We start from the raw sequence: 24640 nt of genomic DNA on the forward strand, positions 1-24640 counted from the left end.
AGCTAATATGGCTGAAGAACTTTTTCCAGAATTCGAGATGAGCCAATTTTGGGGTTGAGAGAAGAAAAGCAGGTCTGAAAGATGTTAAGATGGTCTAAGAGGAAATGTGGGGCATAAAAGGAAATAATCAAGCACTTCTGAAGAACAAAGAAAAGGGCAAGGGAACTGTAGACATAGCAGGGACAGTGGAAACTGAAGATTATGGAGATGCCTTGCCTTTAAAAGTAGCCTAGAAGCTTCTTGTGTCTCCAGGTTTATAAAGGGATTGTATGTAGTGAAATTACTAGGATTTTAGTGAACCTTCAGCATTCTAAGTTGTCACAGAGTTAGAGGAGTCAGAGGGACAGGGGTTGAGAGCCAGACGGTTCGTGTTGAGCCAGCGGCAGGTGACGGCTGAGAGAGCAGGCTCCCGAGGGTGTAGGTCAAGGAGGAGTGGGGGCAGGAGAGATCGCAGAGCATGGGCAGGTGACACCAGCACCTCTTAGTACCACGGTGTAGCGTCGATGAAAGCCTCTGGGTGCTGTCCAGCTTCGGGACCATGTTAAAGTGGGGAGCACCTTGGGGGTCTGACCACATCGAGGTCTCCTTTGCAGGAACTGCCCGAGAAATGGAACAACATAAAAAAGATGGCCATCGCGGTGAGGCAGCAGGTGGCCCCACTGCAGGCAAACGAGGTGGCCGTCCTCCGCCAGAGGTGCACAGCCTTCGAAGCCGAACAGCAGCAGTTCCGGGAGCGGTTCCGCGAAGAAGCCCCCTTCAGGTAAGGGCTGCAGTTGCGGCCGCTGCCTCTTTTCCTCTGAACGTTGCCATCTTTGAGTTACGGGTGGTCCTTCTCCCGCGCATGTGTACTCTCCCCGCAGACGAAGAGGCGTTCGCAATCTCCCCTTCCGTTTAGGTTGGAACATGGTGCTGATGTGGGCAGAGTCCTTCCATGATCCGTGTGAAATAACCGAAGACTGTAGAAACACTTTGCCTTTAAAAAAAAAATCTAGGTGCTTCTTGTGTCTCCAAGTTTATAAAGGGATTGTACGTGGTGAAATTGCTAGGATTATACTAAGCCTTTAGCGTTCTAGGTTCTTACAGATCTCTTTTGGTTTTAAAAAGCAGCTGATAGAATTTCAAAATAATTTGGGGAGGCATTTGGGTAGCCTAAAGGAAGGAGTTGGGTGACGGTTTACTTCAGGGGTGTTTCTCTCCACTTGGTAAGGCTCAGACGCCCGCTGCTTGTTCTTACAGGTCTTTACGTAAACAGAGCGACTCTAAGACAGGCAATGCCACTCACGTGTGCCCGCTCCGCACACACACTCGGGTCCCTTGCTCAGAGGCTTCCTCCTGTGGTGGAAAGGTCTGCCAGGGCTCTGCTTCTGGCCCAGCGCTCACCATCGAGGGTCCCACCAGGAAGACAAGCTGTCCCTGAGCGTTCCTGTGTCTGTGATGTGCCAGCCAGATGGGACAATCCCCACTCCCACTCCAGCCCTGGGGTTTGTTTTCTGTTTCCCTGGGCCGAGTTTCCTGCTGGGTCTCCTCTGCGGTGTTAGGTAGATAGACTTGGAAATCCCCAGCCTAGAAAATGCCCTGGGTAAGAACTGAGAAATCTTTACATTTTTAAAGGCTGTTCACCCACAGAAATATTAAAGCAACAAACCAAACCAAAAAAAAAAAAAATCACAACTTTATTGGAAGGAGATATATAATGTAATGGATGAGCACACGGACCCTACATGCAGGCTGCCTGGCGTCTAATTTCAGGTCTGCGACTTCCTGCTTATGTCATGGCAAGTTACTTAATACCTTTGTGATTCAGTTTTCTCATCTGTAAAATGCAGATAGTGATAATAGCACCCACTGCATAGGTTGTTGTTAGGATTAGCGAGATCATTTTGAAAGTGTTTAGCATTGTGCCTGGCACTACAGTGACCAATAATCCTGGTTTACCCAGACTGTTCTGGTTTTAGTGTTGAAAGTCTCTGTTCCAGGCAAAGTAAGATGGTTGCTTAGCCAGCTGGGCACACAGTAGGGGGCCTATTTTTATCATTCATTCATCAAACATGTATTAAGCAGCTACTATCTCCCAAGCATTATTCTTAAGGCTAGAGAGAACCAGATGAGTATGTTAAGAGGCAGTGAAAGACAGGTATATAAACTAGAAATAAGATATAAATACGTAAAACATATGACGCTGAAACAGTGTGCCACCATTTTGGCTTCACATTAGAATTCCTTGGGTGCTTTTAAATGCCCAGTGTCCAGATTGCCCTGCAGACCAACTAAATTAGACCCTCTGAGGATGAGACCTGTGTGTCAGTCATTTTTAAAGCTCCCTAGGTGATTCCAGTGTGCAGCCAAGTTTAAGAACGGCTACCCTAAACAGAAGTAGTGGCTTTCCTTTTAAGCAATCATGCCAGAGCATGTAACTCCAAATGGGTCTATATCCCTTTAGAATAATTACCTCAGGAGCCATGCTTTTGTTCCAAAGCACATTTGTTGCTCAAAACATTTATGGAACTCCTTTGGGGACTGTCCATCCAGAGTCTGAGGTTTATTATTCTTTTGACTTTCCTTTGAGCATGCAATTGAATTTTTGAAATCGAACACCAATCAAGCACAGCCAAAGTTGGTGGTGGAGAGAAATCCTCCAATGGGGTGATACTACTTAATGTTAACCACGTCAAAGGCCATGAAAATAATGACATTAATATCTTTACATCAACTGTCTCTTAAGACAATTCACACAAAAAAGAATTCAAAGATGTTTGGAGAAATAAATTCTGAAGGAGATTTCTGAAACTTCTTGAAAGGGAAACAACATGGTGTGCTTTTGTATGTCTGTTAGAAATCTGGTATCCCTCCTTCATAGTTATATCATGTATATGTTAATCAGCTGTTGTTTTTTTTTAATTTTATTTTTATTTGATAGCTGGGTTCATTTTTCTTTCTCAGCACTTGAGTCTGCTGGCTGTGAGGATATTGCCACTCTTAGCTGGGTTTTCCAGATTCACATGTGTTAATTTGACATGCAGATGAATCTTTGGAAGAGAATGCTTTGAAAAGAACTGCTCACAGCAGTGTGGGGAACCAAACGTTACTGCAATTTTGATGTATTTCTCTTCTTGTCAAGAAAAACATCAGGACTAGAACAGAATTGTGGATTTATTGCTAACGGGAGTCTTAGTGGGTGTCAACTCGTGTTTTGTTTTGTTTCTTAGTGTGATTTGTAGGAGTGTTTAAAATTTTTAGGTACTATGTGTGGCAAATGAGTTTAATTCTGGTTTCTTCACTTTTAGATCATTTATAACTTTCTAAGTTGCAGACCTTGGTATATTTCTCTGTGAGTGCAAGCTTCCATTCTTGGTTAGATTATACAGGTTAAGCTCAGTTTATAATCTTCTTGTTTCTGAGGAAAAAAAAAAAGAAAACAAGTGTCTCTTTAGGGCCTTGCAGTTGGACAGGGCCAGGATGCTTGAGCTGAGGTTTTTCTTCATGTCCAAGTCAAATTTTTCTTCCTCCTTTAGCTCTTAAGTCTAAGCTATCTCAGCATATTTCTAGCTGAGCTCTCACGCTTCACAGTAATTGGCTAAATCATCATACTCAGATTCAAGGACTTCGTGCAACTCTTAAAATTGGTGCCTAATTCTCTCCCTAGAATGAAAGGAATGCTCCACACTGGGGCAGCACTACATTGTTTGATCCTCCTGACCTTGAGCAAAGTCTTCTTGACCTTGAGAAATAGTGCCATGATGTGTAATCTTCTTACTCACATCAAGATCAAGGTAATCCAGGGGTTGCTCAGCCAAAACAACCTACCTGTGTGAGCTCCAGCTCAGTGGAGACCATTAGGTTTTCAGTGGGCAACCAGATTCTAGGAGAGAATCTCCGCATTTTGCTAACTCCACTGTTGAGACCACAACCTCATCTACTCTATAGAAGCTTAAATCGTGTGAATGAGTTGGATCAACTGTAAGAACAGGGTCAAGCTAAACAAATGGCATGTCTTAGGATATGGATACATCCCTGGGAGGTTGAATGACTAATACTGCTCTTTTCTCCAGCTATTTTGAAGAGACAACAGACACTGTGCAGGCAGAACAAAACCCCTTCTTTCCTCATGTCTGTTGCATTGGACTTGTAGGATTTCAAGATGACATACCTTTCCTGACCTCGAGGACTTATAGTCTCAGGGACAGATTCAAAAATGAGTAATAAGACATGGACACTGGGTGCTATCTTTAACCTTCACTGGGGGGAGGGGGGCTCACACCCCTGTAGAACATGGTGCTCATAATGGCAAGCAAGAGCCATTGGCAAGTAAGAGCCATTCGGAGGGGAGGGGAGGGGAAAGCACGGATACTCTGGACAAAGGAAACAGCATATACAAAGACACAGAATAACACAAATGTAAGAAATGGCTGGAGAACTGCATGTGTGTCTGCCACTTGCCATGAGAATCTTCCATTTCTGTCCTAGTCCCACTGCTCCTCACAGGGGACAGAGTTCCTTGTCTACACAGACAGACGGCCCTCTTCAAGTCTGAGATCTCCATCCTCGTGGTCTGTTCTGAAATAGCTGGGAGTGGAAGAACAGGGAAGACGTGCAGGTGATACTCAGTCTTATTCTCCACCCATAGCATCCGAGCCAAACACGCTGTAGATGGAACAACTGGGAATCAGACATAACGAGCATCAGAGTTAATCTGACACTAATTTAATGGTATCCATAACTGTTATTGTGTTGTATGGTAATTAGGCTTAAGTGGTAAGCAGTTCAGGTAATGCCTTTAATTAGGTTTACTTTCCAGCTGTCAAATCAAATACTTCTAAAGTCAGCAGAGAGAAGGGGCAGTTCAAGAAAAGGAGTTCATATGTCATTTTCTTTCTTTCCCCCTCTTTTTCGTACCCCACCAACCAACACGCACACATTTGTGCACACACAGATAGAAGTACATACACGTACACCAGCTAGGAGGAAACGAATTCTCCAGTTACTCATTTCCTCTCAACTTCCCCTTGAGGAGGAGCCCCATGGTGCCCTGTTGTGATTTTATTTTACTTTTTATTTATTTATTTATTTATTTGAGACAGAGTCTTGCTCTGTTGCCCAGGCTAGAGTGAGTGGCGTCAGCCTAGCTCACAGCAACCTCAAACTCCTGGGCTTAAGCGATCCTCCTGCCTCAGCCTCCTGAGTAGCTGGGATTACAGGCATGTGCCACCATGCCCGGCTAACTTTTTCTATATATATTTTTAGTTGGCCAGATCATTTCTTTCTATTTTTATTAGAGACAGGGTCTTGTTCTTGCTCAGGCTAGTCTCGAACTCCTGAGCTCAAACGATCCACCTGCCTCGGCCTCCCAGAGTGCTAGGATTATAGGTGTGAGCCACCGCGCCCGGCCCCTGTTGTGATTTTAGAAGAACATACTATTCTCCCTTCAGCCATGGCATCCCCAGTATTTAGTCCTCTAAGCACACGGAGACAAGGAAACCTGAGCTCAGAGATGGGAGGGGTAGATAAAGTGGGGTGAGAGGAGGAAAATGAGAGTCTCTGTGAACACGAGCATTATGGATAACCCTGACCAAAGAAATGCCATCTGACCGTGTGGGTTTCCTTGCCTATAGGATTCTTATTTTGGAGCCCGGGCTATGCCCGGAATGCATCCCTTGAGGGGTGGCAGAGTAAAGCCTGTCAACACATACGAGGCTCAGGAGCAGTCTCCACGTGGATGTGCGCCACAAGCACTGGAGAGAAGAGGATTGAAGAAACATGAACAAAAGAGCTAGATACAGTGCTCAGAGGAGTCAAGTGCAGAGCTAGAGGCTGCCCCAGGGTGCAGGAAGGACCAGTTCAGAGAAGGGTGGACGTTAGCGGAAAAGGGAGCTCAGGCGACAACTTGGAGGAGAGACTCATGAAGGTGAGAGTCCAGACCCGAGGCACGCAGTGAAGGAGAGCTACTGCCACTCTCTAGCACCCTGGCTTGGGCTTTGCACCCAGCCTTCAGGGCCACTAGCAGTGGGTCTCCGACCTGGAGTGCTATTGCCTGAAGCTGATGCAGGCACTGGCGTGAGCTTCACCATAGACAAGGATGCCTCCCTGGCACGTGGGAATCACCTGGGGAGTTTGCCCGGGTCCCACTCCAATGATTCTGATTAAATAGATCTGGAAAGCAGTCAGGCTTGGGGATCTTTCAAAGCTTTCAGAAGATCCTGATACGCAGCCGAAGCTGAGAGCCACTGCCCCAGAGGGAGCAATGCCAGAGAGAGCCAGGGCTGGACTTTTAAGTGCCAGCTCTGTCACTTTAAGACTGCCTGCCACTGGTTCCCTGGCAGGGGCTTTGGCTTTCCAGCCTCTGCTGTAATATGACAATGCTCCTTTGTGTCAAGTGATCTTCTAGAAGCCAACCCCTAAATAAAGGGCAGAGTCTAAAAGGCGCTTGGATAACGGGGTATTCCCCTCGACACCTGGGTGGGGAAGATCCAAACATGCTGATCCTCTTGAACTGTCCTTCCTCCATGCCTGTCCTGCCCCAACCTCTCCTGAATGTCTTTTCTTCCCAGCGTTAGAGGCTTTGGTGCAAGCCACTGCTCTTTCCTGGAATACTAAGCATTTAAAGTTTTCAGCTGATTGTCACCTTAATGACTAGGAGATGAGCCCCTGCTTGCTGTAGTTACGAAGGGAATACATTGTGTTTTGCAGGTTTGATAGCATCAATCCTCATCAAATGCTGGATGCCAGGCACATGGAGATCCAGCAGATGGAATCCACCATGGCCTCCATCTCTGAGTCTGCCAGCTTATTTGAAGTCAACGTTCCTGACTACAAGCAGCTGAGACAGTGCAGGAAGGAGGTGTGCCAGCTGAAGGAGCTCTGGGACACCATTGGAATGGTGACCTCCAGCATCCACGCCTGGGAGACCACCACCTGGAGGGACATCAATGTGGAAGCCATGGACTTGGAGTGCAAGCGGTTTGCCCGGCACATCCGGAACCTGGACAAAGAGGTCATGGCCTGGGATGCATTCACAGGCCTGGAAAGCACCGTGCTGAACACCCTGGTCTCCCTGAGGGCAGTCGCTGAGCTGCAGAATCCGGCCATCCGGGAGCGGCACTGGAGGCAGCTGATGCAGGCCACTGGCGTGAGCTTCACCATGAACGAGGACACCACCTTGGCACACCTCTTGCAGCTCCAGCTGCACTGCTTTGAGGACGAGGTTCGGGGCATTGTGGACAAAGCCGTGAAAGAGATGGGTATGGAAAAAACCTTAAAGGAGCTACAGATCACCTGGGCTGGCATGGAATTCCAGTACGAGCCCCACCAGCGGACCAATGTTCCCCTGCTGCGGTCTGACGAAGACCTCATAGAAGTTCTGGAGGATAATCAAGTTCAACTTCAGAACCTGATGATGTCCAAGTATGTTGCTTTCTTCCTAGAGGAAGTGTCAGGCTGGCAGAAGAAGCTGTCCACAGCTGACGCCGTCATCTCCATCTGGTTTGAGGTGCAGCGCACGTGGACCCACCTGGAGAGCATATTCATTGGATCTGAAGATATCCGGGCTCAGCTACCCCAGGTACCTGTATTCTCTGACCCGGGTCCAGGGAAGATCACCGGTTCCTGCATTGTCTGAACTCTATCCTTCCTGCCTTCCTACCTTGGCTTTACTTAAGGGCACCTTAAGTGTTGACCTTACCTGCTGCCAAAAGTTGGGCAGAGGAAGAGAGGAAAAGGTGAACCACACACCAATTGGTTTGTCCTTAGATGGGTGCAAAACTTCATTTTTAGAAAAGTGTGCTCAAGAAAGGAGACCAAAAATATTAGCCACTGCAGTTTCAGATGAGCTCCTCATGGGTTGCTCCCCGGATCATTAACATGCAGGTATCGACTGAAAGTGAACCTTGTTCCCAAGCAAATTCCAGTCCTTCTCGGCAGCAAGCCATTCTGTAAACCTCCAGCCTGTGTCAGCCTGCTAAATACCAGTTGTCAGCTAAATACCGAACAATGCTTTCCCTAAAATATGTGTTTTTCTCATTATTACCTTCCCTGTGTTTGATCGTCCCCTCTAATTCATTCTAATTAATATGCCATTAACTTACCCCTCTCTCGGTGGACTTTAATTCATTTAAAAAATTTTTTTTTCCAGACTTTCCTCTGGAAATGAGTTTGATTCCAAAATGTCACGAGCTCTCCAGGCTGCATTTAGAAATTAAAGCACATTCCACCAAAATATAGTTTTCCAGCTAATCCCACAGAAGTATTTTTAGCATAATAATGTAGATTAAAGGCTGTATATTTGCAATGAAAACTAACAGAAAACAATTCTGTTGTAGCAGTTGTAATTAAGTCAGATTAAATGGGCCAGATTTTATCTCAAATGCCAGTGACTGAAGAAGGTCAGGCTCACTTAGAGGGGCAAGGACATAGGTGGAGACTTTTGTAGAGACTTTAAAGGAGACGTTTGAGAACTTTTAATTAGAAACATCAAAGAATTAGTAGCATTAACTTCTAAACAGTGCCACAGGTGTGTGTACAAAATATGTAAACACATTTGTTTTCTTTGTGTTAACAATATAACAGAAAGAATTTCAAAACGTAATAAAATCAGTCATAATCTGACATCCTAACTAGTAACTGTATTCATTCATTATGAACTTTTTCCAGCCGGTGTTCGTGTACATACATATTTTTACATAATTGCTGTCAATGTAATTACAATTTTCTATGCAGCTTGTTTCATTTGAACATTTATGCCAGATATTTCCGATACTTCCACAACCTTGATACTGTTTCATTTTTAATTGAAGCAAAACATCTCATTGAGGGATCATGAATTCCTTTACCCAGCCTTCCTGTTTCTAAATCTTCCTGAGAGAGAGGTGCACATCAAAGAGGGCGGGGACGGCAGTCCTGGGCTTGAGTCCTCACACAGAAGCTGCGGGACCTTGGGCGTGTTACTTAACCTCATTTGTGCACGTGCTTGGTTTCCTCATAGGTAAATTGGGACTAATACTAGTCCCAATTTTGTAATGAAGAGGGCAGTATTTCCTTTCCCGCTTCTGTCTCTGAGATCTCTGCTGTATTTAATGCCCAAATGAGTGAGTGAATATGTGTATCTGTGCACGTCCCTTGTTTTACCTGTGTGTTTGGGCAACATGGGGTATTACTAGAGGTGTTTATGTTGATGTCGATGCATCAATGTGTGTGTTTGCAAATCTACTCCAGACAGTTCGTTAAAACAATGCACAAAGCATGTAGCATTATGATTGTTGTCATGTGATAATAATACAACAAACTTGTACCAGGTACCTGGTATTGGGCTAAAGCTCTTCGCGTACCTTAGCCTACTATTTCAGCGACATTGTGGCAGCGGGGGAGGGGTGTTTGGGGGAAATGATGGCATCTAATTAATTTTGACATCATAGTAGTACATTTGCTGAGGGAAAACTTACTTTGGTTATATAAACTTTTGCATGGGCCCAGAAAGAACATTAGATCCACTGTCTGCTTGACTTAGCAATCATGTGTTCTATGCCTGGGCTGGGGGTGGTCCATGAGACCTTTTCAGGGGGTCCTCAAAATCAGAACTATCTCACTAATCATGCTCACATGTTACTTGCCTATGTTTTTGCTCTCATTCTTCTGTGAGCGTGCAGTGAAGTTCTCCAGAGCTGGCTGTGTGATACGAGATACCACGATAAGTTGGACGCAGAAGTAGATAGGAGAATTACTGCTGTCTCCTCTTAAGTCAACCATTAAAGAGACCCGAAGAAAAGAAAAGTGAAATGATGCCACCTTTTCATCTGTCATTTTTTTGTTTTGGAAAATATAATTACTTTTGATAAAAATGTGTTATTTATGCTAACATAATGGGTTTATTATTGTTACTTTTTAAATGAATTAACAAAATATTTTTTAAATTTCTACCTTTAGTCTCTAACACAGAAAATATCGATAGATATGATATTCCCTATATAAACAAAAACTCTTTGGATTCCTTGATAATTTTTTAAAATGTAAATAGGCTCTAAGACAAAAATGTTTGCGAACTGCTGTTTCAAGCTAAGAATATTTCCTTCTTTGAGTCTAATCTGAATTGCACAACCCAGGAACAGGTTTCTGACTGGCTACCTGAGGGGAGCTTCTCGGAACTAAGGACAGTGGTAGTTCATTTTTCCCCTCATTTTTATTTGTAGGATTCGAAAAGATTTGAAGGCATTGACGTTGACTTTAAAGAGCTAGCATACGAGGCTCAGAAAACTCCAAATGTCGTGGAAGCCACCAACAAATCGGGTCTTTATGAAAAACTGGAGGATATTCAAAGCAGGTGATGGTCCGCTCGTTACAGCTTTTGTAATGAAGAAGGCAGTATTTCCTTTCCTGCTTCTGTCTCTGAGATCTCTGCTGTATTTAATGTCTGAATGAGTGAGTGAATATGTGTATTTGCGCACGTTCCTTGTTTTACCTGTGTGTTTGGGCAACATGGGGTATTATTAGAGGTGCTTATGTTGATGTCGATGCATCAATGTGTGTGTTTGCAAATATCCATAAGTGTTTCTTGTGCTAATTTCTGCGTATATCTCATGTATTGCATATATTTGGGTTTAGGTAATACATGTGTTCTATGGGCCTAGGAAGTCTTACTTAGGAAATTCTGTGTTCTGTGCCCTCAGGTTGTGCCTGTGCGAGAAGGCCCTGGCGGAGTACCTCGATACCAAGAGGCTTGCCTTCCCTCGGTTTTACTTTCTCTCCTCTTCCGATTTGTTAGACATCCTTTCCAACAGCACAGCCCCGCAGCAGGTAAGCTGGGCGTGCTCCCCGAAGGGGGAGTTTCAGGCTCTCCATTAAGCCTCCTCTCTCTGGCAGGGTGTGTATTTCAGACCCATGTTGCCACCAACATCATCGCCCACGTCAGAGCTTTCTGAATTCCTGCCGTTACTGCTGCTCAGGGTCCCCTCCGGCCCAGCAGAGGCTGCTCCCTAACGTAGAACTGGAGAAGTTTTGAGGATGGCGAAGGTGGGAGGGGTTAAGCCTTGACATGGAATGCCTTTGATCCAGGTCTGAAGAGAGATCCAGTAAATAGTGGTCAAAAGCAATAGCTAAAATTGCATAGGGAGGTGAGATTGGAGGTTGTGTTAACTGGATATTGAGGTGGTTTAGTGGCAAAAGCAAATATGAGAAGTCCAAAATTTGGGGTTCTCGCTCTGGTTCTAGCCATTTGTTAGCCTTATAGTCTCTGGCATATCACTTCTTTGCAGCAAACTTTCCTCATCTGTAAAAAATACGAGAGGCTAACTGTGTTATAAGGTTTTTGAGAATTAAAATAACTAACTGAAGGAATGCTGGTATTTGGAGCTATAGACGTTGGTTCTCAGACTTGAGAGTCTACCAGAGTCACCTGGAAGGTTTGTTAAAGTACAGATTCCTAGATCCACCTCCCAAAGATTCTGATTTGGTAGGTCTGGGAGGGCTGGAGAATTTGCATTTCCAAGAATTTTCCAAGTGATGCTGCTGGTCTGGGGACCACACTCTGAGAACCACTGCTGTCTGCCAGAGAGTCTGAGTCTCAAAATACTTGGATGGTTTCATTTCCTCCTTTTATGTGAATTTGTTATTCATTTGAAGTAGAGTTGGATTCATTTACTTCTCTTTGCTTTCAGTGGTAGGTTCTTTCCCACTCTTGTTGATTATTTGAATAACACTGATACAATTCCAAAAGTCAAACTATGCAAAAAGATATGTGTACTCTGAAAGTGTCACTCCTTCCCGTCTTCCTTCCATGTCATTGCCACCTCTGCTCCATTGCCACCTTACCCCTATAGCTAAACAATTTCATTATTTTCTGGTGTATCATTCCTACGTCTATCATTGCAAAAAAGAAGCAGATGCATGTTTACATTTGTGCATACACATTTTTGTAGTTCCTCTTCTTTCTTATATAAAAGGAAGCATGATATATATATATATATATATATATATATATATATATATTTGTTTGCACTTTGTTGTTTTTTAAAAACTTGGTTATATACCCTGGAAATCACTGTATATCAATTCAAAGATAGCTCCTTCATTTTTTTTTTTTTTTTTTTTTTACATTTGCACCTTACACCATGGACTGATATATCATAGTTTGGCTACAGGTCATTCATAATATTTTGCAATTGCAAATAATGTGGCATTGAATAACCTTGGACTTCATATTGTTGGAGGTCTGTCTTCCAGGTAAACTCCTAGAAGAGAGATTGCTGACTCAAAGGTAAATGTACTCTTGTTAGGTACTGCCTAGTTTCCCTCTATAGGAGGTGTGTCCTTCTGCATCCCCACCAGCAGTGGGTGAGAGCTTCTCCAACAGAGCCAAAAGATGGTACCCATGCACAAGGTTTCTGTCTTTGACACACCCTTTCTAATTTATTCAAATTATGTTTTTCATTTGTTGATAAGGAGCAAGTACTAAAGAAAGATTATCCCTGATAGGTATAGACCTTACTTATTTTCTACAGATTGAAATACTTCCAAAGGAGCCCAGGCATGGTGGCATTGAAATATTTATTACATTAACATTCTATTTGTAGTGACAATTTCATTAATTCTATGTAAGAAGGGATCGGATCACCTCCAGGCTTTTTGTAACTTTTATGCACAATGTACTCATTCTTAAATATTTACTTTGATTCATTTTTCATTTGGTTTGGGTAAATCTTTGATTAGTCTCCCCCCCAGCACACACACCCTCAGTGATGTGGTAGAATAATTCCTAATTCCTTCTAGATCTGTGACTCTGTCATTTCACATGTGAGTGATTGGATGTTCAGGTTTAAAATTCCTGTGTTGCATCAATTTCCCTTCAATCTCTACAGACATCACTCTGCTATTTGTTGTTACAGAGAAGTCACCTGAGGCCTGATTGCTTTTCTTAAAATCTTTCTAGATAGCCTAATTTCTTTCTGTCTGGATCCCTAAAGAGATCAAGATTTAAATTAATTTTTTAAAATGCATATATATTTAGATAATTGCTTTATTTTGTTAATATGTCTCTGACACATGAGGATTTTTCCTATCCAAAAACCAGAGTTTTCATTACTTTGAAAAAGTTTTCTTCCAGTATGTTTGTAAATAATATTTCTATTCCATTTATCTGGACTTTTTCCTTCAGATCATCATATTTATATAAGCTGAGATTACATTTTCCTCATGCTTTATACATACAGTACCTTCTCTTTAATCATATCTTTATCACTTAGTCTTCTTCCTCATCATTCTTTGATAGTTTCTCAAGTTTATCCACAACAGTTAGTTTTTTGTGTGTCAGTTCAGCCCATTAGTATTTATTGCTAACGCTGTTACAAATGTGTTATGTCACTATTAGTTTCCTTATTTTATTTCTCTACCTCTGCCAACTCATCTTTTACCTCATATTTTATAGAGTTTGTGTTTCTTTCTTTTAATTGAAAGTAAAATGAGACAATGTTTTTCAAATTTGTTTGTTCCTCCTATTAAAGCTTTACATATATATATGCTCTTATTCTATCTCTTAGTCCTGTTTTCTCTTTAAGTTTCAGAATATTTGCATAGGTTCTTGTTGTTGTTGTTTTCAATTTGCTATTTGTTCTTAAAGAAAGAAAGGTCCATCCCATCAGGCTATGTGTCCCAAGCCAGTGTGGGTGGTGTCTCCTCGAGTACCCTCACAGTTTGCCTAAATGCTCTTAGATTTTTTCACCTCATCGAAAGCTAGATGTTCTAAATTTAGCATCATAACTCAGGGTACCTGCAGCCTGAGGGCTTCTGTATTTATTCAAGAAATTCTACAAGAGATCAGCTTTCTGTGCATTGTTTTTTCTTCAGCCTGCCATTTCTTCTCCTCAGGACCACAGTGGGCTGTGTCCAGCATCCCTCCTGGCACCAGGGCCCCTGGCATCTGTAGAGGCATCTCCATCATGAGATGCCAGGCCGGGGAGCACCGGCGCTGCCGCTGTCCACCTGGTGTGAACGTGCCCGCCCCTGCTCTGGGCCCGCCTGGTGCTCGTCTGCTGCTCCAAAATGCTTCCAATAATGGGGCGACTTCTTCCCCAGCACACCGTTGCTACCACTCTTGACCCTGAAAAGTTGGGTGTGTCAGCACTCTTCTGCCAGACTGTCCTCTGCCTGTCTCCTGACCCAGGGTCGTGTTTTCTTCAGAAGAAGGTTTATAACAACTGGGCCATCCTGTTTTTCTCCAATCTGGTCCTATCTATAGCAAACCAAGCAGAAATTAGTCGAACCACCATGGCTTAGTTGGTTTGTCACTAGTGAGTGATTCTCGCTAGTTTTAACAGTATTCCTGTGACCACGTCTATCTGATTCAGTTCGTTCCCCTCCTCACATCACTGTCATTCCCACAGACTTCCTTCTAGATGCTTGGCATCCGCCACTCGCCACTCTGTCTGTCACAGTGGTTGTCACATGGTAGGCCCCTGAACAATTCTAATAAGCAGCTTCCTGGACGTGTTCTCCGATCCTTTGGCATTGTTTCCATTCATAGGTGCAACGTCACCTTCCCAAACTCTTTGACAACATGGCCAAGATGCAGTTCCTGCTAGATGCCGGGGAGAAGCCAACCAAGACAAGTCTCGGCATGTACAGCAAAGAGGAAGAGTACGTGGCCTTCAGTGAGCCCTGTGACTGCAGCGGGCAGGTAACGTTTCCCCTCCGACACCTTTGTCAAGCACCTGCATTCAAATGTGATCAGCAGCAACGTTGGGGAGGGCTTTTCTGGCCTTGGTCCAGAGCTGCTGTCCCTGCCCTGGGACAGCAGCTTCCCTTGACTCGAACTGACATTGGAGCAGCCGCTGGTGCCCTGCTTTCCTCTCCCTGGGAAGGACACATGTCAACATTGATATCTTTTGCTTAACCAAAGACTTGCACGGAGAGGAATAAAATGCACATAAACAACTACCCAAGTCAACGAGAAAGGGATTTTAAAATGATTAGCGGCACCAGTGGATGTTAACATGGCAACCCCTGGAGCACCCCGCAGGGGAATCTGGAGCACTGACTCCTTCCCTGGGAGAAAATGTCCTTTGAAATCAACTACTTTCCTGAGCTGTCCCCTCCCTGCATACATAACCCTCAGGATCACTTCCTCCCACTGTCCTTCCCCCTGGAGAGCCAACTACTGCCCTGCCGCAGGAACTACTACCTCCAAATATCCGCGTCCAATTCAAGGAACATGAATCATGGGACCATTTATTCCCTAAACCTCCTTCCTATCCTATAATAAACCACCACGAAGGTATTATTATAAGCTCTTCCTTCTTCGTTATCCTAAATGATCCAGTAAAGCATTCATTCTATCTAGTGCAGAGTAACACCTAGAAAAGAGATCTTTTACAGGTTTCCACCTTTATTCACATGTCTCTTGGAAAGCAATTCTAGTACGAGAAAATAATCAGAGGTTCTCAGTCATATTATGAGGGTGGCCCTGGGGTTTAATTCAGAATGTGTTCTTTCTGTAGTCCCAGAAAGCATTAAGTTGGGAAATTCAGTCCTGGCTTGCATCTCAGTGCTCTTTGTGGGCAAGGCCATGCGAATCCACTGACTTACTCTTAGCTTGACCCTGGTTTAGACGTCATCATGTGAACTCTGGGTGGCGTCCCCCGCCCGCTCTGCCCTGTGTGTTCCACATGGGCCTGTGGTTAATCATGCCTGGTCCTCACTCATCACGCCTGGATTGCACAGACGACATGTCTCCCTGTGCCTTCTGGCAGCCCTGTGGGGCTGTGTACGTACCATGGCGGGGCCCTGTTTTCTTCACTCCCTTGGGCAGAGGGAGAGAAAACATGTAGCGCTGATCAAAGCTTCTCAGGTGCCCGTGTCTAACCCAGAGTTGCCCTTCCAGGTGGAAACATGGCTGAACCACGTGCTTGCTCACATGAAGGCCACCGTGAGGCACGAGATGACCGAAGGCGTGGCTGCCTATGAAGAAAAGCCAAGGGAGCAGTGGCTCTTTGACTACCCAGCTCAGGTATCTCCCAGGGGGACCTTTGAGGGCCACATCCTCCCGGGCTCCCTCCCTCATCCTTCAGAGGCTGCTGGACCCCAGACCTGCTGTGTGTGTTCCAGTCGGGAGGGTCTGGAATCCCAGATGTCTGTGTGCGGTCAGCAGGAGGGGTGGGAGGTGGGCAGCCCTGACACAGTTCAACTATGACCTTGGAAAAGCAGGGGTGGTCTATTTTATCCCTCACTGGCTTGAGTGGGGAGAAAGTTCTCCCTACTCCCAACTGTTTGCACCAGCCTACTTTGTGTGTGCCAAGCTCTGTGCCCTATGCAGGAGACGCAAACAGGTAACAAGGCAATGTAACCCAACCTGCTGGAGTTTACAGGCTCACGTGCACTCAGCCACTCACAAATGGGACTGGTGAGATAAAAGGGGAAGCTCAGCATGCTCCGGCAGCACACAGCTAGTGAGTGGGGTCCGGGGACCACCCCCTGTGCATCTGGTATGCAAGCTGAGATTTGAAGTAGCAGTTAGCAGGCTAAACATGGAGGGAAAGAGCAACCAAGCACAAGGAGGGGCCGGGCAAAGGCAAGGGCGCAAAGGCAAGGGCCAGGAAGCAAGGGCGAGCATGATGTGTTCGAGGGACTGAGTTTGGCTGAAGCCAGAGTAAGGGGTGAGGAGCAAGAGATGGCAGATGGATTCTAGAAGCCAGTTCTTAAAGACCATTTAGGGAGCCTAACTTGATTCTAAGATATATCTGCATTCTTTATAGGTTTCTCAGGAGGGTAATAAGAGACGGAAGACCTAAGGAAAGTTTTTTAAGATGTAAAATCTGGCTTCAGTATACCACTTCTCCTTTCCCCGGTTAACGGCACAGTAGTGATGTTGGTCTAGTTGGGGGCTGCACACGTTTGGTAGCAATCGAAGCCATAGGTGTAGATGCGATTGCTCTTGGAAAGGGTGTAGAATGGGATGAGAGTGCAGAACAAGTCCTCGAGCGTCCTTCAGAGCCTGAGAAGGCAAGAAGAAGCAGAATGAGAAATGGTCTTTTGGGGCAGAAGGAAAACTGGGAAATGGTAATCATGGAAACCAAAACAGAAGCTTTTGATAGCAGATGAGGGGTCATGAATGCCAAATGCTTTTACACAATCAAGCCAAATAAAGAGGGTGAAGAAAGCTCGTGGATGAACTTGTTGAGGTCATTTCAGGGAAGTAGAGAAAAGGCCACATTGCCAGGGGTTGAGGAGTGGGAAGAAGGTGGGAAGCAGGGACAGTGAACATGGATGGAAGGGAGGAACTTGGATGAAAAGAAGAGAAAGGGGTCGGCACTGCAGAGGTATTCACTGACAGTAGAGTTGGTGCGTCCCATCCAGCCATCCTAACAAGGCCACCAGTGTAAGAGGAACAAAATCTGATAGGACATAAACTCAAAGGTAGAAATGGATAAACCAAGGAATGGTACTATTTACTACAATGAGATTCTGTACTTCAACAAAAGGAATAATTTCCATCAGAATTCCTTGTATACCTGTATCAGAATTTCGAAACAAGACAAGGTGTTGCTTCCTGCTATTACGATAGATATCATCTACAACAGTGTCTCCCAAACCAAATGATACTACAGATGAGCCATGTTTCTAAATGTTCCACCATGAATAATCAAAATTATTCATGTTCTACATAAAGTTTCCCAGCAAACTGAAGTATGTATTGGAATTGCTTTTTCCATGTATTTACTTTTAATCTCTGAAAGACACTGACCACACTGAATTTTGGCATCATTCACCTTGGCTTTCAAAAGGAGGGATTTCAGGGTTACAGATTTTGAAAAATTAAAAAATAAGGTCGTGAAAGTCTTGTGGACAAGCAAATTTGTGCCCCAGAGGGTCAGCAGGGCCTCACTAAATTAGCATATCGGACCACAAGAAGAACAAAGCAAAGACTGGGTGTCACTGAGATGCTCAGTCAACATATCATTATCCTCCCAAGCACGGGAGAAAGATGCTGCCTCTGCAAAGTAAAAGACTTTAACATCAGTGCAGCAATTTTCAGAAGCCACTGACATTGACCACAGTTAGTCTTTGGTTGTTCTCAACCAAATGATACATTTTTCAAGAGCAGAAAGTGTTTTTCCCACTTATGTTGTAACTACTTCACATCTTCAAGGGCTAGAGCATATGGTTCACTTAGTTGACACTGGTGGCAGAGGGAGCGAAGGGGCTTATGTCACCCACACAATTACATCCTGAGCCCTTGCTGTGTGGTGAGTGGGCTGGCTGGAAACAGCCGTGGTAACAGCTTTGCTAAGTGACTCTTGGTGCCATAGGTGGCCCTGACCTGCACTCAGATCTGGTGGACAACAGAAGTGGGCATTGCATTTGCCAGGCTGGAGGAAGGCTATGAGAATGCCCTGAAGGACTATTACAAGAAGCAAGTGGCCCAGCTCAAAACCCTCATCACCATGCTGATTGGCCAGCTCTCCAAGGGGGACCGGCAGAAGATCATGACCATATGCACCATCGATGTGCATGCCCGGGATGTGGTGGCCAAGATGATTACTCAGAAGGTGAGTCCCAAACATCCAGAGGTGTCCTGCTCTGTGTACAGCTACACCATAGGAGTTGCATACACGTGGCCAAAACATGGGGACCCCAGGGTCTTTGCAGTACTGGGAGGATCATGGTGGCTGCTCCTACTTTTTAAAAACTCAGCAAAACAGTGTAATCAGAGCAGCTTGTGCTTTCCGTGCAGTGGTGGTCACAGCACAGTGCTCTCTTGAGCAGCAGAAAACACCCAAGTCTTCTAGGCTCCTGTGTGTCCTGTGGCCAAGAGGCCACCTGCTCCCTGTTGAACACAATGGTTCACTCACCTACTTTGCCAACCTCTCTATAGGTAGACAATGCCCAGGCTTTCCTCTGGCTGTCCCAGTTGCGCCATCGTTGGGATGACGAGGTCAAACACTGCTTTGCCAACATCTGCGATGCCCAGTTTCTGTATTCCTATGAGTACCTGGGAAATACGCCTCGCCTGGTGATCACACCTTTGACTGACAGGTGAGCATTGGTGTCAGCTACTGACAACCGTAGTGCTGTCTGATTCAGACTATCCAGTGACTGTCCAGGGTCAAGGTCACCGTCACTTGCCATTTGTCCACAGAGCTGCAAGGGTACGACCTGACTCAACCAGCAGATTTAAAATGAAACTGAAAGGATGTAGGGCAGTGCCTTTCTTTGGAACAAACCCCAGAGAGCAAATCAATGAGCCATGACTTTCTGAGGAAGTACTTGGCATCACACACACCTCACACCAGCTCTGGTGCACACCAGCTGTTTGACCATGAAAAAAAAATTGACCTAATTTTTGGTTTCCTCGTCTGTGAAATGATGATTTTTGTAAGGATAAAAGATGGTAAAGCTTATAAAGAGTTTAGTATATAAGTGTTTGGTAATTGTTACTTATTATTTTCTTATCATCAGTAGATCAATCAACTGACACATTTATTCAGTACCTCTCACTCTGGGAATACAAAGATAAAAGCAAGGCAGTCCCAACCATTAAGGACCTCACAATTTTTTAGGAAGACATAGTCCCTGTCATTCATATTAATTCACACACGAATGAATTCACACCAGACACTGAACTGGTCACTGGGAATACCAAGGTGACGAAAACATTTCCTGCCCTTAAATTCCAATTCTAGTGAGGAAAATGAGACATATGTAGAAAAAAATTTAAACAGCACAAGGGGGAAAAGTATAAGGCCATAGAATAAAATAAAGTTCAAAACCATTGGCTACAAATTTCTAAGCAAGTGACTCAGCAGTAAGCCCTCTGAACACAGAGGGTTCACAGTGAGATGAAGAGAACTGGAAAAGCTTCAGGGAAGAGACGGTGTCTGATCTGGACCTTGGAAGACATACTGGATTCCAGTAGGATTTCAGTAGGTTGTAAGATTGTCATCAGGGCATCCATGAAATCATACAGAAATCTGTTCGTGTGTCATTTTTTCCATTAAGAGGAGATACAGCATTCATCAATTGTTAAAGTGATCTAGATCCCCAAAAGTTAAAGAGCTGCTGATAAACATTCCTGGAAAGTGGCGGACAAAGTCATGCATATGTTCCTGGGACAGGGAGTGTAGATTCTTTTGACATTGGGGGAGATCAACAGCCATAAAGCAGTCAGACTACAGAGTGTGAGGAGCATATTCTTTATCCGTAAGTTGTGATAAACTGTTGGAAAATTTTCATCAGAGGAGTAAAATGATGAAATCTGTACTTTTTGGATATTCATCTGATGGCAAAACACAGGCAAAGGAGGGGGACGGCAGGGAAACAAGGGGATGGTCCATGTGAGAAATGATATTTTAATTCTGCTGAGATTTCTGTGAATTCTGCTAAGAGTTCATGCCCTTTCCTTATAATCCCATTGACCACTAAATCTCCCCTTCTCTAGAAAGAGTTGTATATCTGAATGACTGGCTCCCTGAAAGAAATGACTTATAGGTAATGAAGAGATTGTCATAAATTGTGAAGGTTAAAATGGCCAGATAGAATCTGTGTCGTCTTTTACTAATCTCTCTCTGCCTATTTTCAGTGATGTCACCTGTGTTTTAGTCAAATCCTCGGATATATTTCCAGATATCTGATAAATATTTCCAAATTAGTTAAATTGCAATCACTGTGCTTGTGGAACGAATAGGACATAGCAAGTCCAGAGTACTTGAAAATCTCAACATCATCTGTGGGTCAAGACCTCCCGGCTGAACAGTCATGGTCAAGATGGTTCATCTCCCCTTGTGTTTTCCATTTATTTAACTCATTTTCCTGCCCAGTCTGGAAAGTTCTTCCACCCAGAGTCCCACTGCTCCCCTCTTACTTTCGGAACTCTCTTTCTTGTGGAACCCTGTAGAAGTCACATCACCATCTCTAGCAGCTCCCGCTACTCTTGGACTAAAACCTGAACTCCTCATAGGACCTGGTAATTCCTGTCCACTGCCCTGATGCCTCACTGCCTACATTTCAACCACATGGTCTCCTTGCTAATCCTTGATCACCTGAAGTTCATTTCATCTTGGAGCCTTCACACACATGGTTCCTTCTGCCTGGAACACCCTCCTCCACTGGCACCTTCTGATCCTCTGTTCTCCTCTCAGTTCCATGAGGCCTTCCCTGACCACTCTTTCTAAAAGGCAGCCTCTCCCCACTCTCACATGCCCAGAAGAGAACCCTGAGAGATCCCCTGTTTATCTTCTTCCTAACGTCTCCACCATTCTGAAATGGCCTTGTTTGCTTGCTGTCTGCATTGCCCTTTGGAGTGTAAGCTCCTTGCAGTCAGAAACCTTTGTCTGTCTTATTTGCTGTGATGTCACCAGCACCTACCTCATAGGTGTCAAATTACTATTTGTGGAATAAATGAATGATGTTTGAATTTCAAAGCCAAGATCATCAGCATACACAGAATCAAGAAGGGGAGGTTGATCTAGGTGAAGGATCTACCGGGACTCCATCTGCATCTTGGCTCACAAAGAGGAAGGAGCAGCTACTCTGTCTTTTGGGCTCGCCTGGAAACCCACCCTCCTCCCTGTCTCAGCTTAAGACAAATGCAAACAACACCTGCTTAGAGGGAAAGGTAGCTCTCTCTGCAGCTGGAATGACAAAGGCATCAGCAACTCTGGGGGAGATGGAGTCTTAAGGTTTTACTTGGCCTTTAAGTGGCCCCACTAGTTGGAGGGGCTCGTCCAGGGTGGGTTAAAGGAAAAGTTTTCTCACCTTTTCATTCAGACTGGACCCTGTCCAGTGTCTTTGTCTTTATGAAGATTCTCAGCAAGACATCCGTCATTAGCAGGGGAAATCTGGTACAGTATTCCTGACTGCAGTGAGTTTTTCTGCCTGCCTTGGAATATGAGCTTATGGTTTGGAATTTTATACAGCTGGGAACAGAATAGTGAAGCCATTATATATTTGAACAATTTGATTGTCTGCCTCCCACTCTAGACTATATGTTCCATGATAACATTAACTTTCATCTGCTCTCTGCTCTACTCCCAGGACCTAGCACTGTGTTGAGGACATGATAGGCATTTAAGAAATACTCCTTGAGTGAATGCAGTAAAATGATTTCTAAGCCTCTAGATATGTACCTAGCTTCCCTATACCATTCGAATATTTCCTTCCTTCCATCGACATATCAGACATTGTCATTCCAAATGATAAAATGTACAAGACTTTTCTTTTCCCTGGGCCTTAGCACCTGCCTGGGAGTTAAAGAAGATAATTACTTCTTTTAGCCTGAGAGTTTTCTAGTACACAAATGCTGAATGCCTTAGAGAGGGAAAGGGTAAAGTTTTGACAATGAATTATTTCTAAAACAGGGATTTATCGCTCTTCTGTGAAATGAGCAAATAAGAACTTGAAAGGAAGATTTGCTGCAAATAATGGTGAATACTATATAAACCTTAACCTCGTTTGCACATGAGATGCTTTTCTGACAAAGTACTATGTAGTTGAATATCTATACGGCAAATTCCATTCTCTTGTTGACTTCCATTATTATCTCAAGAAATGTTTGGCCCAGAAAAATAATTGTCCTCAACACAGAAAATCACATTTTAAAAAGCATTCAGCCTTTACTGGTGTTCAGCCTAAGTACATTTAATTCTCTCCTGCCAGAAGAATTAATCAAATGGACAATTGATCCGTACAACCTCTGCACATTCATTAAAAGCACACCCGTATTACAGTACATCCGACTGATTATGCCTGTTTCTCTGGAATTTCCCACTGCCTGGATGGGACTTGAATATATAAGTGGGTGCGATGGCTCAGCCCTTGTCATAGGACTTTGGCACAACACTAAGTTGAAGAACGAAATAGAAATGCTTTCTCAGGCTGAACAAAAGCAATTCTCATAAGTTGTTTCTTGACTTTGGATGATCTCCACTTCACTTCTCTTCCATCTCCTTCACACACAGGTACCCCATTCTGCCCTGGGCTGTGTGAAGCACTGTTTTAATCGACTGCGTATCAATTTTGAGTACCCCTTAATTTCTCAAGAACTCCCGCAAATGGGTGAATATAGTTGATGCAAGAGTCTTTGAAGGTGATTTGCCAGACAAGGACACAAATGGCAAATGTCGTACAACTTTTTTTTTAGGTTTTTCTCTGATGTTTTTATTGGAGAAAATCTGGAAAACTTAGTAATCTGTAAAAAAGAAAATAAAAGTTACCCAAAGATAGCCACTCTTAATATTTAGTTTGTTTCCTTCTATATGCAGATTTTGAAAAGTGAAATTGAGATCACATGCTGTATATAAAATATCATGGATTGCTTGTTTTGTTTAACATTGTATTGTGCATGTTCTTTTTTGTTTTTTTTTTTAACATGCAAACTGATAGAAATATTCTCTAAATATTCTTCTAAAACACTTTAATAGTTGAATTGTGGTCTATTTACAAGTATCCTATAATTCATGTAACATAACTGTATTATTGGTCTTTAAGTTATATCTAAGCTTTTACTATTAAAAGTGAAGCTGTATAAACTTATTTACATGTAAATTTTGACCAAATTTCTTATTTCCTTATGATAGATTCCAAGAAGCAGAATAATTAGATGATACATACTTTAAATTGTTCTTGGAAAAAAATGTTGTTCCCAAATTCATGAGTAGTTTATGAAAGCGTTCATCACACAACACTCTGACCAGCATTAAGTATTACTGTTACATTTTTATTAATTTTATCAGTCAAAATTGTCTCTTGCCTCGATTTGGATGTCCTTAATTATTCACAGGTTGAACATTTTTATGTGTTTATTGGCTACTACATTTTCTTTCCCTGTGAATTATTTATTGCGGTCATTGCCCCTTTTTCTCTGGGGTGTTCTTTTATTACTTTTATGCTTAGAAAGTCTCTGCTCATTTCAAGATCAGTTCAATAATCACCTATATTTGTTTCTCTTAAATTTGACTTTGTCAGGTCTATCCCCTCATTTTAATTGTTAGCATTATTTAGAATTTTGGTCAATCTTCATTAATCAATTATTTCTTAGTTCAAGTTAAGCTGAGTCCTGGGCATGCCACTGGAGGCTACCTGCAGGAGGATATTGTCACATTCATGTTCATTTCTTGGTTATGGTCACTGAACCGTTTGGTAGGCAGAATTCTATGAATGACCCTCCCAGCCCCCGCCATGACTCTCACCCTTGTGTCATGCCCTCCCTTTCTAGTGTGGGTAAAACTGTGACTCTGATGATACCATTCCCATGGCTGTGTTGTGTTGTATGGAAGAGGGAAATTATTCAAGTGGACTGAATGGGATCATATGAGCCTTTAAAAGCAGCGCTTTCTCCTGGCTGAGGGCAGAAGGGGATGTCAGAGAGGTCTAAGCACAAGAAGAATGTGGCATGCCTTGCTGGTTTTGAAGCTAGAGGAGGCCATGTCCAAGGAAGGTAGAATGGCCTTCAGGGGCTGAGAGACCACCTCACCAACAGCCACCAACAGGGACCTCAGGAGTGAATTCTGCCAATAACCTGGATGGGTTTGGAAGGAGATTCCTCCCCAGAATCTGCAGACGAGAGTGTGGCCCAGCTGGTGAACCTTGATTTTGGCCTTATGAGACCCTAAGCAGAAAACCCACCTTGATTTCTGACCTATAGAACAGTGAGATATTAAATAGGTGTTAT

The 24640-nt window shown here is 43.8% G+C and overlaps 1 protein-coding gene across 1 annotated transcript in view; it reads left to right on the forward strand.

Annotated features, from left to right (window-relative positions):
• DNAH9 (dynein axonemal heavy chain 9) overlaps window positions 1-24640 on the forward strand; it is a 306203-nt gene that overhangs the window by 73563 nt on the left and 208000 nt on the right. The window contains exons 19-26 of the mRNA XM_069483261.1: window positions 594-760; window positions 6685-7555; window positions 10176-10306; window positions 10653-10779; window positions 14501-14653; window positions 15857-15982; window positions 18282-18521; window positions 18848-19008. Of these exons, the coding sequence (XP_069339362.1) occupies window positions 594-760; window positions 6685-7555; window positions 10176-10306; window positions 10653-10779; window positions 14501-14653; window positions 15857-15982; window positions 18282-18521; window positions 18848-19008 (1976 nt within the window). The remainder of the gene's footprint in view (window positions 1-593; window positions 761-6684; window positions 7556-10175; window positions 10307-10652; window positions 10780-14500; window positions 14654-15856; window positions 15983-18281; window positions 18522-18847; window positions 19009-24640) is intronic.

This window comes from Eulemur rufifrons, chromosome 9 (assembly GCF_041146395.1).
Source record: "Eulemur rufifrons isolate Redbay chromosome 9, OSU_ERuf_1, whole genome shotgun sequence".
Lineage (NCBI taxonomy): Eukaryota > Metazoa > Chordata > Mammalia > Primates > Lemuridae > Eulemur > Eulemur rufifrons.